The 15,607-nt window shown below is 43.3% G+C and overlaps 1 protein-coding gene across 1 annotated transcript in view; it reads right to left on the reverse strand.

The window, feature by feature from the left end:
- Positions 1 to 545: 545 nt before the first annotated feature.
- Positions 546 to 15,607, reverse strand: part of Mertk (MER proto-oncogene, tyrosine kinase) — a 136,734-nt gene continuing 121,672 nt past the window's right edge. Inside the window, exons 16-19 of the mRNA XM_045147566.1 lie at positions 10,567 to 10,676; positions 9,740 to 9,899; positions 8,603 to 8,739; positions 546 to 2,991 (exon numbers count right to left, since the gene is read on the reverse strand). Coding sequence (XP_045003501.1) covers positions 2,496 to 2,991; positions 8,603 to 8,739; positions 9,740 to 9,899; positions 10,567 to 10,676 — 903 coding nt within the window. The 3' untranslated portion in view covers positions 546 to 2,495. The remainder of the gene's footprint in view (positions 2,992 to 8,602; positions 8,740 to 9,739; positions 9,900 to 10,566; positions 10,677 to 15,607) is intronic.

Genomic DNA, 15,607 nt, shown 5'->3' on the forward strand with positions numbered 1-15,607 from the left:
CCAGACTGTTCACCTCTTCTATTCACTCCCCTGTGGCAGAACTTGCCCAGGCTCCCAGCCCTTCTCAGGTCATGTGGATAATACTGAGGCAACTTTAATATGGAGGGGGTGGCAGAGTGTTTGAATTATTTATACTTTATGGTATTTAAATCAGAAATATAAAATACAAAGTATAATAGATTAGTTAATATTAAATTTATGAAAAGCTTCCAACTAGCATTTTTCCCAATGTTTATCATTACTTCGTTAGTTCACAGATGTGAACATTCTTTTTGACATCTCTTTTTGTTTTTCTTTAAAGTGGTCACCCCCAGTTCCTAATCCAGACTTTGATGAAAAGTACTTCAATTCTTGCTGGCATGGTAGCATAGGCCTTTAATCCCAGCACTCAGGAGGCAGTGGTAGGAGGCTCACTGTGTTCAGAGCCAGCCTAGGACTACATACTAAATTCCAGGTCAGCCTGAGCAAGAAAGAGACCCTACCTTAAAAAAAAAAAAAAAAAGTTCTTCAGTTCTTGATTGTCACCATGAAAAACAAACTTTGCACAAGTGATAAAAATGTTTTATTGATTCTTAAAATAACTATTTAAAATGTTTCAACAATATTTTTGTGACCTAACAGTCTCCTTGTACTTTTTACTGATAAAACAGTGAGGATTCTCAAACTCTGGGAACTTTTTCACAAGAGCAGAGGACCAAGCTCCACTCGAAGGCCGGCGTCAGGGCTGGGGGCTGGCACCAGGACTGGAGTTGTGCTGGGCCGCAGCTTTGACTGCTGTGTAGGTGCTGGACGCTGACGACTACAGGTGGTCTGTGTGCACCCACACAGTCCTGAGTATGTCAGCAGTCCTGAGTCTGCCCAGATGCCTGAGGGGTAAAAGGCAACCTCTCACCACCCCAACCCACTGCCCTACATACAGCCAGCCAGCCAGCCTTCCCCAGCCTCGGTCTGCTCTTGTCTGGAGCAGGCATATTGTAAGATCCGCCTTATGGAGTTGTTATGAAGACTGAGTACCATGCTTGTCATGCAGGAAGTGGCATGTCCATGCTACAGTTTGGATGAGGCATCCCGCCAAGCTTCCTAGGTGTTAGTGGGAGGCAATGGGACCTGTGGGAGGGAGACGGGGCCTTGTCTAGGGCTTTAGGTCATTGGGAGAGCACCCCCAAAGGAATTGTGGGACTCTGGCCTGTCCTCCCTCTCTGCTTCCGCTGATAATATGAGCATTAATTCCAACATGTGCCCCCACCACTGCCTCTGCTGCTTCCACCAAGGATTCAACTAATGGGCTGCCCAGGCTTGGGTTAGAGTTTCCAAACTGTATGCTAAATAAACCTTTTTTCTTTGTAAGTTAATTAACTGCCTCTGGTGCTTTGTGGTCAAACACATGCTCACTCAAGCATTCTAAATTCTGAGCTCAACCACTCTCTAAATATTGGCCTTAACTAGTTCACTTGGTCTTTCCAAGCCTTTGTTTTATGTTTTATGGATGATAATGGCACGGGTACCTTTGGTATAACAACACACAGATGAAACAGAACAGTGCCGGAAATGAGGCAAGTGCTCAACAAATATTGGCTGAGCCTGGATGACAGCTCAGAGGGCTGAGTCCCACACCTGCATCCTGTCACTGGCCATGCCTACTTTCATGAGTAATGCCTTTAAAACTTTTAAATTTCTTTTTGTGTCTGCTTGGATGTATGTGTCATGATAAAAACACATAATGATGTGGAGGTCAGAGTACAATGTATAGAGTTGAGCTGGGTTTTCCTATCTCGAAAAAGCAATGTCAGGAAGAGTCACAGCAACGAGGACAGCCATCGAGGGAACTCCTTGTAAAGGTGCCAGGCCTGCTGGGGACCCCGGTCTTTCCAAGTGTGAAGTATGTTGAACACATCCTTCCTCATTCATATATTATTGGGAAGTGAGTTCAGGCAATCAGTTATAAAATCTTAAACATTAAATAACTCATTCTTACAAAACACACAATTCATAGAAGTATATCAGATTTCTCATGAAGACCAACATCAAAATCTGGCATTTCATTTTAAAATATTTTTACATTTAATACTTGTGAAAAATAAGACAACTTTAAAAAATAGCCTTGACCCTGTACAAATGTTAACACTGAGGAATAAAATATTAATATAAGGTAAGTGAGGTGAAAGGTCATCTTTTACTAAAATATAACACCCTTGACTCTTTCCATCATATACATATATACTTTCTCCTTAAATAAATATATATTATGTGTTTTTATTTTTTTGTGGCACTTGGGATGGAACCCAGGGCACATCACATGTTAAGTATGTGTTCTGCCACTGAGCCATGTTTCTTGTTACATATTTCTAGTGATGCTTCCCTCAACGACATTCATCTGGTGCTCTGGGACCATGGAGTTTACTTAGTAAAGAAAACAAATACCAAAAACAGGCAGAACTGGATCCCCTAAAATCAGGGAATCTGCTTGGTGGTGTCACATCTCTGCTCAGCTCTCCTCACATCAGTACTTCAGAGTCTGCTGAGGCATCATCAGCAAACAGAAGTTCGTCTGCCGAGGGCTTCCTCAAGGGCAGCGTGCTGCCCTGGGCCCAGGAGGCCCCGTTCCTGTCAAGTCTGTCCTCTGATAAAGTGACCACAGCAGGGGGAGTGGAAGCCGGGTCCTCCCATTCCTCACTGCCCCCATTCAGGATGTACCTTTCCTCATGAGGACTGTTCTCGTGAACTTCTGCTGTGACCACACTGATGGCAGCGCGGGGAGTGCAGGAAGCAATGATAGAGTCAGGGTCAATGTGCATGTCTAGCCGGGCAGGTGCCAGCCCATCCACCAGGCCCTCACAGCTCGCTGGCAACTGGGTGTTGATGTAGATGATGGCTTCTTTGTCCTCCACATCGGGCAGACTCTCCAAGAGCTTTTCCAGTTGTAGCCTCAACACTGAAAAGGTGGGTCGGTCCAAGGGGTCAGCGCTCCAGCAAGAATACATTATGTCATACCTGGCAGTAAAAAAGAAGTGCGCGTCACCTGGCACAGCCCCAACTCCTTAGTGCAACCACCCCTTTGTCCTCACCTAATCTCAATGTCTTCCCATCTCAATTTAGCACTTGTTCTACTTTATATTGGAAAATAGTGAGATTTATTTATTTAAGAGAGAGAGAGAGTATGGGCACACCAGGGCCTCTTGCCACTGCAAAAGAACTCCAGATTCATGTGCCATTTTGCACCTGGCTTTACATGAGTACTGGAGAATCAAACCCAGGCTGTCAGGTTGTGCCAGCAAGTACCTTAACTGCTGAGCCATTTCTCCAGGCTATGATAGTGTATTTTTTTTTTAATTTTTAAATTTTTATTATGATACTGTATTTTTTGAGGGGTGTCCTAACACTTATTTAGATTTTGTAAATGTTTTGTGGATATTTGACAAGAATATGATTCTGTTTCTAAGAATAGAAGATGTATTTAGCAATAATATCTGCCTTTGTAAATAAGGAACATTTAAGATTATTTTTTAAGTCTTTTATTTATTTGAGAGAGAGAGAAAGGGGGGGGGAGAAGCAGATAGAGAGAGAATGGACATACCAGGGTGTCCAGTAACTGCAAACGAACTCTAGACATATGTGCTACCTTGTATATCTGGCTTATGTGGGTACTGGGACTCGAACGTAGGTCTTTAGGCTTTGCAGGCAAGTGCTTTAACTGCTAAGCTATCACTCCAGACCTAAGATTATTTTCTTATAGAATGCCTGGCAACCAAGCCAACCACCTGCTTTGTATTTTTTTCTTTCTTTTGGTTTTTTTTCAAGGTAGGAGCTCACTCTGACCTAGGCTAACCTCTGTAGTCTCAGACTGACTTCCAACTCATGGCAGTCCTCCTACCTCTGCTTCTTGAGTGCTGGGATTAAAAGTGTGTGCCACCACACCTGGCTAACCACCTGCTTTGTAAATAAAGTTGTTTTGGAATACAGTTGTTATAGTTGTGCCTATTTGTTCATGATGCTGCGTTTGCAAAATTGCAGCATTGAGTAGGTGCTTCAAAGGGCCTTCTAGTATTTGGCACTTTACTAATTTGCTGACCTCTGTTCTGTATCACCAAACAGAATTATTACCAAGGCAGCAGAGTTAGATAGGACCTAGAGATGGCTAGGACAAAGAGTGTCTTTTCATTTGTCTACCTCTCCAGCCTTTAAGGCATAAACTTACAAAGCACCACGTATACAGAGGGCTGCACCAGAACACAGGACTCAGAAAATAACAGTCCCCCCTGCCCCCATCTCACAGAGTGGAAGTTCTTTGTAGTTTCTCTGACTTGCTCTCAGTAGATAGTCATGCGGGCTTGGCAAACAATTTTTGTTTCTGTTTTTGAGGTTTTCATCTAATAGTTACTTTGCATGACTCCCATTTTCCACAGAGCCTTGACTGAAGACCAAGATAAGGTTTGAGAAATTCACACCTTAGGGATATAATGTCCTTTTCATCACTTTTATCAAGGGGCTATGCTATTTAATTCACTTTCATTTATTTCAAGTCTTATAGGAAAACCTTTGAGTACTCTTTTTTTAAAAAAATCATTTATCAGTATTGCTTTGTTTATCTTCTCTTTATGTTACTTTCTGAAATATATGAAAATGTGACTTTTTTGATTTCTCTCATAATGCATCTTCCTACCCCAGCCTGCTGAGTGCTGGGATGACAGACGCCTGCTGCCACACCTAAAACATGATGAGTACCAAGACAACCACAAGAAGTTCATGCCAGAAGTGATCCATAATCGCTTATAATTTTATTTATCTACTTGTGATGCTGGCAGTGGAGCCAGGGCCTTGTGCATGCTAGGCAAGCACTCTACCACTGAGTTATAGCACCAGCAAACATTGCTATATCATAGAGTTGACTTAAAACAACTAAAGGCTGCCAGGCGTGGTGGTGCATACCTCTAAGCCCAGCACTTGGGAGGCTGAGGTAGGAGGAATGCTGTGAGTTCAAGGCCAGCCTGAGACTAATACCAGGTTAATCAGCACTAGAACAAGACCCTACCTCAAAAAAACAAAACAAGGCAAGACAAACAAATGGATAAAAAAAAACCTAAAGGGCAACTGGATCCAGGAGTGCATTCACCTTAGCCATGTTTAGATGGTGATCTGAGAGCTTCTCAGAAGCTCAGAGTATTCACTTTGTTTTTAAATTGTAATGCCCCAGAAATGGAAGCACAGAGACCTCTTTGGAGGATGCTACTGCTTGCAGCATCCAGATGTGAGAAGAAACCCAGGAAGGTGGCATGTTTTGCCAGCCTGCTAACCATGGCCATATCTGCAAACCCAGGGCACAGAGCCAGCAAGAGCATGGGGACTGCCACCTGCATGCAGGCCCCTGGCTCCCTGGCTGTAAGGCAGGCGCTGACTCTGCCACTCTGCTACCTAAAAGCCTCAGAGAAAAACTCAGCCGTTCCTTGTTTCAGTTCTATGAGAAACATCAGAAAACCACAATGTGACACAGTTCAGACCCTGCTGAGACCCAAACTCATCACTAAAAATGTCAACTTCTGTTAGCACAGGGGGAAAGCTAAGAAAGAAACCACAAAAATACCCTTTCAGTCAGTACAGTTAGCCTGAGACTTCCTCTTTGCGGAAGACATCATTTCATTAACATGACCTTTCTAAAATCTACCATGAAACTCTAGAAATAATTTAATCAAGAGTTAGTTCAGGATTTTTAAAAGGGATTTACACTATTTATTTCTGGTTGACATTATTTTTAATCATAGTCACCACTACCACCACAACCAAGCATATCATAGCCAGGGTCAAATTAGTCTTCTTGCATTTGGCTTTGATGGACATGGGAGGCCGTGCACACACTGGCCTGGGCCCTCTGTGCCATGTGATCCAGCAAGAACAGAGTTTGGCATGGGCCTGGGGCCCTACACATGTTCATTGGCACCTGCGCCCCACATGCTATTCTATGTCAGAGCCAGACTATGTCTCCACCTCTGCAATGTTCTTACTAATGACAGTAAGAGAATGTGTCTCCACAAGACATTGGCCCTTTTATAGAGAGGAGATGCACCATCAAGAGGGTGGAAGTAGCCGGGCGTGGTGGCGCACTCCTTTAATCCCAGCACTCGGGAGGCAGAAGTAGGAGAATCACCGTGAGTTCAAGGCCACCCTGAGACTCCATAGTGAATTCCAAGTCAGCCTGGGCTAGAGTGAGACCCTACCTTGAAAAAGAAAAAAAAATTAAAAAAAAAAAAGAGGGTGGAAGTAGGCTGGAGATTGCTCAGTGGTTAAGGCACTTGCCTACAAAGCATGACCTGGGTTCAATTCCCCAGTACCCATGTAAAGCCAGAACACGAAATGGTACATGCATATGGAGTTTGTTTGCAGAGGCTAAACGCCCTGGTGTACCCCACCCCTTCTCTCTGTCTCTCTGCATACAAATAAATAAATATATATATTTTTAAAAGACGGTGCAAGTAGGGGCTGGGGGATGACTTCAGATCCCCAGCACCCATGTAAAAGTGCTTGTAGTCTTAGAGCTGGCCAGGTGGAAACAGGGATTCCTGGACTTGGGGGCCAGCTAGTCCAGCTGAATTGGTGAGCTCAGGTTCAATGAGAGAGAGAGCCTACCTCAGAAAGAAACACAGAGAATAATAAAGGAGAGATACCCAATACTTACCTCTGGCCTCCACATATATGCATACATGCTTGCAAATGCACATACATACACACCTAATGTGTACACACATACACACACACAAAATAAAGGTGTAAATCATCAACTGTAGAAAACATTATTAGGTGATTATGGTAGATCAAAATGTAAGGTAACAATGATATTAAAACTGGCATTGTTCTGTGAGCACCTTCTTTATGTGCCTACAGGCTAAATATATAAGTAATAAATTAATAATAATAATAAATAAATAAATAATAAATAGTTTCTAATTTAACTGTTACCAGTTTTCTGAAGAACATAGAGCTAAGTTTTTTATTTTTGGGAGACAGCATCTCACTCTAGTCCAGGATGACCTGGAACTCATGCTGTATTCCCAGGCTGGCCTTGAGTTCACAGTGACCCTCCTACCTCTGTCTCTAAAGTGATGGGATTAAAGGTGTGCATCACCATGCCCAGTTAGCTACACTGTCTTCGTGGCTACTAATATGAGGTACAGTGAAGTTCACACTGCTATGGTCATATACATGGGTAGAACCTGGCCTGTCTAACCCTAAGGCCCAGGTCTCCTGTTGTGCTTGGCCTTGAAGACTGGGATGGTTAATCCATGGCTATCAACTTGACAGATTTTAAACTTGTCATGGAAATCAATCTCTGGTGCAGTCTGTGAAGGATTTTCTAGATTAGATTAGTTGAGGTAGAAGGACCTACCCTAACTCTAGACTGGATTCTCATAGTGTAAAAAATGAAGAAAGCTAGCTGAGCATGTGGCATTCACTGTGTTTGCCTCCCTGCTGATGTGATGCTGTGATGCTGGCTCCCTACTCTGGCCTTGCTTTCCTGCCGCAATGGACTCTACCCGCTGGAACTGCAAGCCCAGCTACGCCTTGTCCTTCTCTAAGCTGCTGCTGGTCAGGTGTTTTGTCCCAGGAATGAGACAGTAACTGATACAAAGATAGCGAGGGAGCTGTTGGAACCAGATGTGCTCTACACCGTGGAAGGTTAATGCCTCACACCTGGCTGAATACCAGTCTCCCAGAAAACATTTTGTTTTTTTGAAATGTATTTATGAGAGAGAGAGCACGTGAGAGCAAGAACAGCGAGCGAGCGAGAGAGAAACTGAAAGCATGGTGTACCAGAGCCTTTAGTCACTGCAAACGGACTGCAGATGGATGCAGTACCTTGTGCAGCTGGCTTACATTGAGTCCTGAGGAATCAAACCTGGGTCCTTTGACTTTGTAGGCAAGCGCCCTAACTGCTAAACTATCTCTTCAGCCCCAGAAAACATTTAAAAAACATGACTATCCTGGAACTACAGAGTGAGTTCCTGGCCAACCTGGACTAGAGTAAGACTCTACCTTGAAAAAAACAAAACAAAACACGTATCTCTAAGCCCACTTTGTTCCAAGAGTACCACAATCTCCAGGCACAGGGCTAAGGAACTGTGTTGTCAGAATACCCCTAAGCAATGCTGACAAACAGCCTGCTGTCAAAATGACTGACTGAGTTTTGAAGTTTCCCAATAAACATGGTCCATATGTTTGAAATGCTATGTAGAGAAGAAGAATGTAAAGTAGGGATGATTCAAATACCTCATATATTATATCATAAACCTGCTTATTGGTAGGATGTATTTCCCAGTGGTGTTCAGGGAGTCTGGGGATACACACTCATGTTGTAGTGACTGTGCCCATTGATGGAGACAGATCTTTTGGGTGAGACACAATGCGCTCACCAGAGCTGTGCACACACCACCTTCTGTATGTATCAGGAATGGCTGCTAGCTGACCCACTTGCAGGTGCCACCCTCTGCAATACTCTCCTGCCTAACAGAAGACCCCCTTTCATATCCCACCTCGACTGCATTTCCTAGTTTTTTGCAGAGCAAAGTGGGTTGCCCCATGTGGAAAGCCCAGTGACATGGGAACGCTCACTCACAGTTCATCTAGGCAGTCCTCGGGCTGCTTCAGCCTGTGGCCGTGGAGAAGGTAGTCATACATCTCATGGTTCTGGACGCCAGGATATGGAGTCATTCCCCGCGTTGCTATTTCCCACATGGTCACGCCAAAAGCCCACTGAAAACAAAGCAAGAACAAGTTAGGATGCAAATCTTTCCACAAAGGGCTGAATGGACTTTTTCACGGGGAAAGGTCACTTCCTTAGAGCCCTGATGACCACGCACAAAGCTGCTAATTATGCTGAAGGCCTGCTGCTCTCCCCACAAGGCAACAACGGGGGCAGCAGTGTCACAGCTCTCCAGTTTTACGAAAGCTGTTCTGGGAAGTTTGTCAAAGGCAGATAGAGTCTCATCCCACATCCACACTGTTTAAGGCTCTGCTCCACTATTGTGGGGTGCTGCCTTTCTCAAGCTTGGGTCAAGGGTAAAATGACACATAACCTTCTATACAGTGCAAGTTTCCAAAGAGCCACAAGATGAATTCATTTAATTCAATGTGAATGAGAAATATCTTAGGTGTGGGCTTAGGTAAGTCACTCCTTTGTAGCAAAGAAACACAGAGATCATGGAACTGTCCTATGCAAAGATAGCTCTTCTGAATGTTAAGTTACCTCACCACAACTGCTGTTGTGCCTGAATTAAGTTAACTACCAACCAATAAAAACCAGGCATGGTGGTGCACACTTATCATCTAAGCTACTAAGGAAGCTGAGGCAGGAGGATTGCAAGTTCAAGGCCTATCTCAGTGACATAGAGAACTTGTCTTAAAAGTGTTCTGGGTAGAGTGTGTGAGGACTTGGGTTCAATCCCCAGTAGAAGGAAGGAAGGAAGGAAGGAAGGAAGGAAGGAAGGAAGGAAGGAAGGAAGGAAGGGAGGAAGGAAGGAAGGAAGGAAGGAAGGAAGGAAGGAAGGAAGAGAGAGAGAGAGAGAGGGAAATGGAGGAGGAAGGGAAGGAGGGAGAGAAGAAAGGAAAAAAGGGAAAGAGAGAGGAAAGATCCAAGCATGCTCCCAGTCCCCTGTTTATCAAAGAGTAGAATGTCCTGGTACACCAGCCACCTCATCTCAGTCACCTCTTTCAGTGTGCCCTCAAATGTGTTGAATCAAAGCTGCACACTCACCACGTCACTTTTACTTGTGTACACTCGGTCGGCCAGGCTCTCTATGGCAATCCACTTCACAGGCATCTTGGCGATGCGGCCTTGGCGGTAGTAATCCCCACTGTAGATCTTCTTAGAGAGGCCGAAGTCAGCCACACAGACAGTCATGTCATCCCGCAGCCTGCAAACAGTCAGTTTCTGTCCTCACCAACCTTGGAAGCAGAGCATTTAATCCCAGGTCTAAATCACATGCAGCTAAAACATTCATAGCAAGTGACCAAGGGAGATACAGAGCCTATGAGCCTGGGGTGGGGACTGTTTGGGGTCAGCTTTGGAGGCTAGCTGCAGACGCTTGGAGGCAGAGACAGTGAAAAGATCTTCAGCAAAAAAAAAAAAAATCTCTATAGAGACGGCTCTCTAAGTAATAAATTATTTATTTATTTATTTGACAGAGGAGAGAGGGAGGGAGGGAGGGAGGGAGGGAAAGATTGAGAGAGAGAGAGAGAGAGGGAGAGAGAGAGAGAGAGAGAGAGAGGGCATGCCAGGTCTTCCAGACACTGCAAATGAACTCCAGATGTTTGTGGCCCCTTGTGCATCTAGCTAACGTAGGTCCCGAGGAATTGAACCTGGGTCCTTTGGCTTTACAGGCAAGCGCCTTAACCACTAAGCCATGCCTCTAGCCCTAAATAATTTTTTAAGTCCCCATAAGAATCCCATCCATAGCAAGCCACACTATCCCCTCAAAACTATCTACCCTTCATATTCTAACAGCAGTAGGTCCTTCCCCCACCCCTACCCCAACCTATGAAGATCAAGGCCATGAGGTCTAACACTCTCCAGGATCTTACATGCAGTTTCGAGCAGCTAAATCTCGGTGGAGAAAATTCCTGTTGCTCAGATACTCCATTCCCAGGGCAATGTCCACCATGAACTTCAGCAGTGTCTGCAGAGGAATGTGCTAGAGATGGAGGAAAGAAGAAAGACTATCTTTTCGAAGGAAACTTTGACAAGTTAATTCTACCTGAGTGGGGAAGTATTATTATTTGTTAAGTTGGGGCTGTGAAACAAGGAAACAAAACTTTCATTTCCATAACATTAATATACCCACAAGATGGGTTACAAATGTACATGACTATGTCTATTTGTTTATATGGGCCCTGGAGAACCAAACTTAGGATGTCAAGTCCCCTCAAGGCCTTCATGCTTTATGGGGAGCACTCTCACCTGCTGAGCCATCTCTCCAGCCCACAAATGTTTTAAGAAAGGAATAAAGAAGAAAACCCCTTCTTGGAAAATACATTATCTTCTCTTCATCTTTTTTTCTTAAATTGCATTTATTTTATTTATTATTTTAGTTTTTTAAAGATTTATTACTTATTTACTAAAGAGAGACAGAAGGAAAGAATGGTGCCCCAGGGCCTCCTAGCCACTGCAAAAGAGCTCCAGACGCATGCTCTGACTTAGATGGGACCTGGAGAATTGAACCTTGATCCTTAGGCTTCACAGGCAAGTGCCTTAGCCACTAAGCCATCTCTCCAGCCCCATTTATTTTCATCTTTTGAGGAAGGATCTCACTATAGTCCAAGCAGACGTGGAACTCATTCTGTACTTTAGGCCAGCTTTGAACTCATCATGTCCCCCAACTTCAGCCTCCTGAGTGCTGGGATTGTAGGCATCACCACCTTATCTTGAAAGGCACTCCCAGTGGAAAATATTCTGTATCTTTTCATAAATTATGAGGCCAAAGGTCAAAGGTGATCCACCACATCCTGAGAGGCAATGGAAAAGGGTGCTACGCCAGCGGATGAGGAGAAGGGAGGAGCAGCAGGGTCTGAAGATGGCTCCCTGGGCCTCACACAAGCTCAGTGAGCGCTGTACCACTGAGCTACACTCCCAGCACCTCAGCAATCATGTTACTTTGAGACATTGTAAAAGATAATTTCCATCCTCTAGGCTAGTCTTTACCCCTTACCTTTGGATCAAAACATGTTTGCATTTAGAAAATTGTTTATTCATTCTCTAGAGAACTCTTAGAGTTTCAATGGTCTAGTATTTACCCTAGGTTGCACTTAAAAGGAGGGGGGACTAGATTGCTATGGTAGTAAACTGCCGCTTATCATTAATGGACTGGGGTGTAGCTGGGTGGTTGAGTGCTTATGTATCATGCACACCACCCTTGGTTCAATCTGTAAGAACACACACACATTAAAAAAAGAAGAGAATGGGGCTGGAGAGATGGCTTAGTGGTTAAGGTGCTTGCCTGCAAAGCCTAAGGACCCAGGTTTGATTCCCCAATACCCATGTAAACCAGATGCACATTGTGGCCATGCATCTGGAGTTCATTTGCAGTGGCTGGAGGCCCTGGTGCACCCATTCTCTCTATCTGCCTTTCTCTCTCTCTCTCTCTCAAATAAGTAAATAAATAAAATAAAAAATAGACAGTAGTGCCTAATTCCTTTAATCCAGCGCAGGAGACTTGCCATGAATTCAAAGTCAGCCTGGGATCGAGAGTGCAACCCTGTCTTTACACACACACACGCACGCACGCACACACACACACACACACACGAGGGAACAAGGGAAGGAGGTTGGCCAGCCTGCCACTGTTAGAATTTGTTATGAGGATGATGACTAAGAAAAACCTCCAAGTAATAATTAAAGGTCTAATGCAGTCCTGGCCCTAGAAAAGGGCCTACCGCAAATTCTTGGCAGCCATGAATGGGCCCATTAGTAATATACTCCCTGAAGGCAATAGTGTAATTATGGCTCGTGCTCCCTGAACTGTGAGCTGTCCTGAATAGTACTCACAGGAGCGCTGCACCTCCCTCCCCACCCGAGCCTAGGGTGCTGTGTCTGCAGGCAAATACTCTTATCATTCAACTATAATCTGAAACGCTGAACTTTTATTTTTTTTTGGATTTTCGAGGTAGGGTCTCACTCTGGTTCAGGCTGACCTGGAATTAACTCTGTAGTCTCAGGGTGGTCTTGAACTCACAGTGATCCTCCTACCTCTGCCTCCTGAGTGCTGGGATTAAAGGCATGCGCCACCACGCCCGGCTTGAACTTTTGATAATTTATTTCTCAACCAAGAAACATGCCATTTACACACTGCACATAAAAACAAAATGGTTTGATAACTCTTACTCTACAGTAATGGAATTATGACAGAAGTGGAGCAAGTCAATGCATGCTTTATGAGGCTGCTCTCCATATCTGAGGCATTTGGTTTTCCAGATGCTAATTTCCAGGAAAGATTTTGGGTCTTAAGAAATACCAGCAGGCATGGTAGTGCACACCTTTAATCTCAGCACTTGGGAGGCAGATATAGGAGGATTACTGTGAGTTCGAGGACAGCCTGAGACTAAATAGTGAATTCCAGGTTAGCCTGAGCTAGAGCTAGACCCTACTTCAAAAAAAAAAAAAAAAAAAAGTGTCCTGAAAGGTTGCAGGATTCAATAGGGATACATAATCACTTTATTTTTAGAGACTAATGACAAACAATCAAAATCAAATTAAGGAAAACAATTCTGTTTACAACAGTCAGAAGAAATTTAATAAAGAAGTCTATAATGGCCAGGTATGGTCATGCACACCTTTAATCCCAGCATTCTGGTGGCAGAGGTAGGAGGACTGTTATGAGTTCAAGGCTAGCCTGGAACTACAGAATAAGCTCCATTCAGCCTAGGCTAAAGTGAGACCCTACCTTGAAGAAAATAAAGAAGTTTATAACATCTTTTGAGAGCCACAAAATCTTGAAAGAAAAATTTAAAGACTTAAATACATGGAAATACACCCTTCAGTCATGGACTAGAAGATAGTTGGGTTTTTTCTTTTCTTTTTCTTTTGTTTTGTTTTTCAAGGTAGAATTTTCCTTTAGCCCAGGCTGACCTAGAATTCACTCGGTAGTCTCAGGGTGGCCTTGAACTCATGGCGATCTTCATACCTCTGGCCCCCTGAGTGCTGTGATTAAAGGTGTGCACTACCATGCTCAGCTAGAAGACAGTATTTTTTATTATGGCAATGCTCCTCAATATTAGCCCTATTAGATACCAGTTGGCTTCTTTATGGAAATTAATAAGCTGGTTCTATGGAAACTTAAGGAATTCAGAATATCCTCAGCAAGATTGAAGAATAAGTTTGGAGAAGAGAGATGTACTGGTTCAAGACTTATTACAAAATAAATTGAATTAAGATCATTTGACAAGAGGAGAATGATAGACAGCTAGGTACTTGGTGGGATAGAATGAGGCCAGGAATAAGCCCGAGTGGAAAAAAAATCAGCTTTCAAGAAGGATATTGGCATCAATGACATTAGGGAAAGAATAATAGTTTGTTGTTGTTTTCAGACAGGGTTTTATGTAGCCTAGGCTGGCCTCAAGCTTATCTTTGAGCTTCTGATCCTCCTGCTTCAACCTCTCAAGTGTTGGGATGGCAGGAGTGAGCTACCATGTCACTGAGGTATCAAACCCAGCTTCCTGCATGCTAGGCAAACACTCTACCAAGTGAGCTATGTCCCAGCCTCAAGAGTAGTTGTATAACAATTAGTTTTAAGTCAACTGAGTAATCACATGTAAAATGATAAAACTAGACTTCTACCTCAAACTATCTATATACAGAAATTAACTTAGGCTGGTGTGATGACATGGGCCTGCAGGAGGCTCTGTTTGAGTTCAAGGCCAGCAGGGGCTACATTATTAGACCTTGTTTAAACATAGAAATAACTTCAGCTTAACTCAAATGATGAAAAGATAGATCAAAGACTTAGAAATGCTAGCCCAAACTATGACATTTTTAGAAGAAAACAGACGTAGATCTTTATCACTATGGATTAGGCATTATTTTTTCACATACAAAGAAAACACAAAAGTAGACTTAATTAAAATTAAAATTATTCATGTTTCAAAGAACACCATAAATATGGGCTAGAAAGATGGATTAGCAGTTAAGTCACTTGCCTGCAAAGCCAAATGACCCAGGTTTGGTTCCCCAGGACCCACGTAAGCCAGATGCACAAGAGGGCGCATGAGTCTGGAGTTTGTTCACAGTAGCTAGAGGACCCGACATGCCCATTCTCTCTCTTTCTTTCTCTCCCCCTTTCTTTCTCACCAATAAATAAAATATCTTAAAAAAAGAAAAAAGAATACCATAAGAGTGAAAAGACAACACCGAGAATGGGAGAAGACATCTGCAAATCACATATCCAGTAAAGGAATAAAAGTTTGGTGGTCCAGCTACAACACGTGCTTTGTGTCTTCCATCTTTACCTGAGGTTATAAAGCATCAACATATAAAAATATATTTTGTTTTCATATTTATAATGCTTAGGGGGTTATTTTCTACCATGGAAGACACCCATGTATGTTTGCAAATGGAAAGTATTCATTAGTCAGGAAAATGCTATGTACTTGCATTTCTTACTTGTTATTTTGTTCAAAAGAGTGTAAGATTACAATGGAACTTTTGGCAGAAACCAGCTGATCCTAAAACTTATATGGGAGGGAAAAGAAACCAGAATGGCTAAAGCTGCTTTGGAAAAGTAGAATAAGGTGGGAGGAAGAACACTCTGCAGTTTTAAGACTCACAATAAAGCGGCAGTAATCAAGTTTCATGGAGCACAATAGAGGGCTCAGAATAGATTCACATGTATGCAGCCAAATGATCTTGACAGTTAGGTGTAAAATCAGTATAGTGGGTTAAGGATGGTCTTTTCACAAATGATGACCAACTATATGCAAAAAAATAAAGTCAGCCTTAGGGGCTAGGAATGTAGCTCAGTTAGGGTGAATTCCTTGCATGCACAAAGCCCTGAGTTTGATCTCCAGCACCAAACCAACCAGGCATGGCGGCATAGGCCTGTGATCCCGGTACATATAGGTTGTAGGTAGAGGC

Source organism: Jaculus jaculus, chromosome 4, assembly GCF_020740685.1.
Source record: "Jaculus jaculus isolate mJacJac1 chromosome 4, mJacJac1.mat.Y.cur, whole genome shotgun sequence".
Taxonomy (NCBI): domain Eukaryota; kingdom Metazoa; phylum Chordata; class Mammalia; order Rodentia; family Dipodidae; genus Jaculus; species Jaculus jaculus.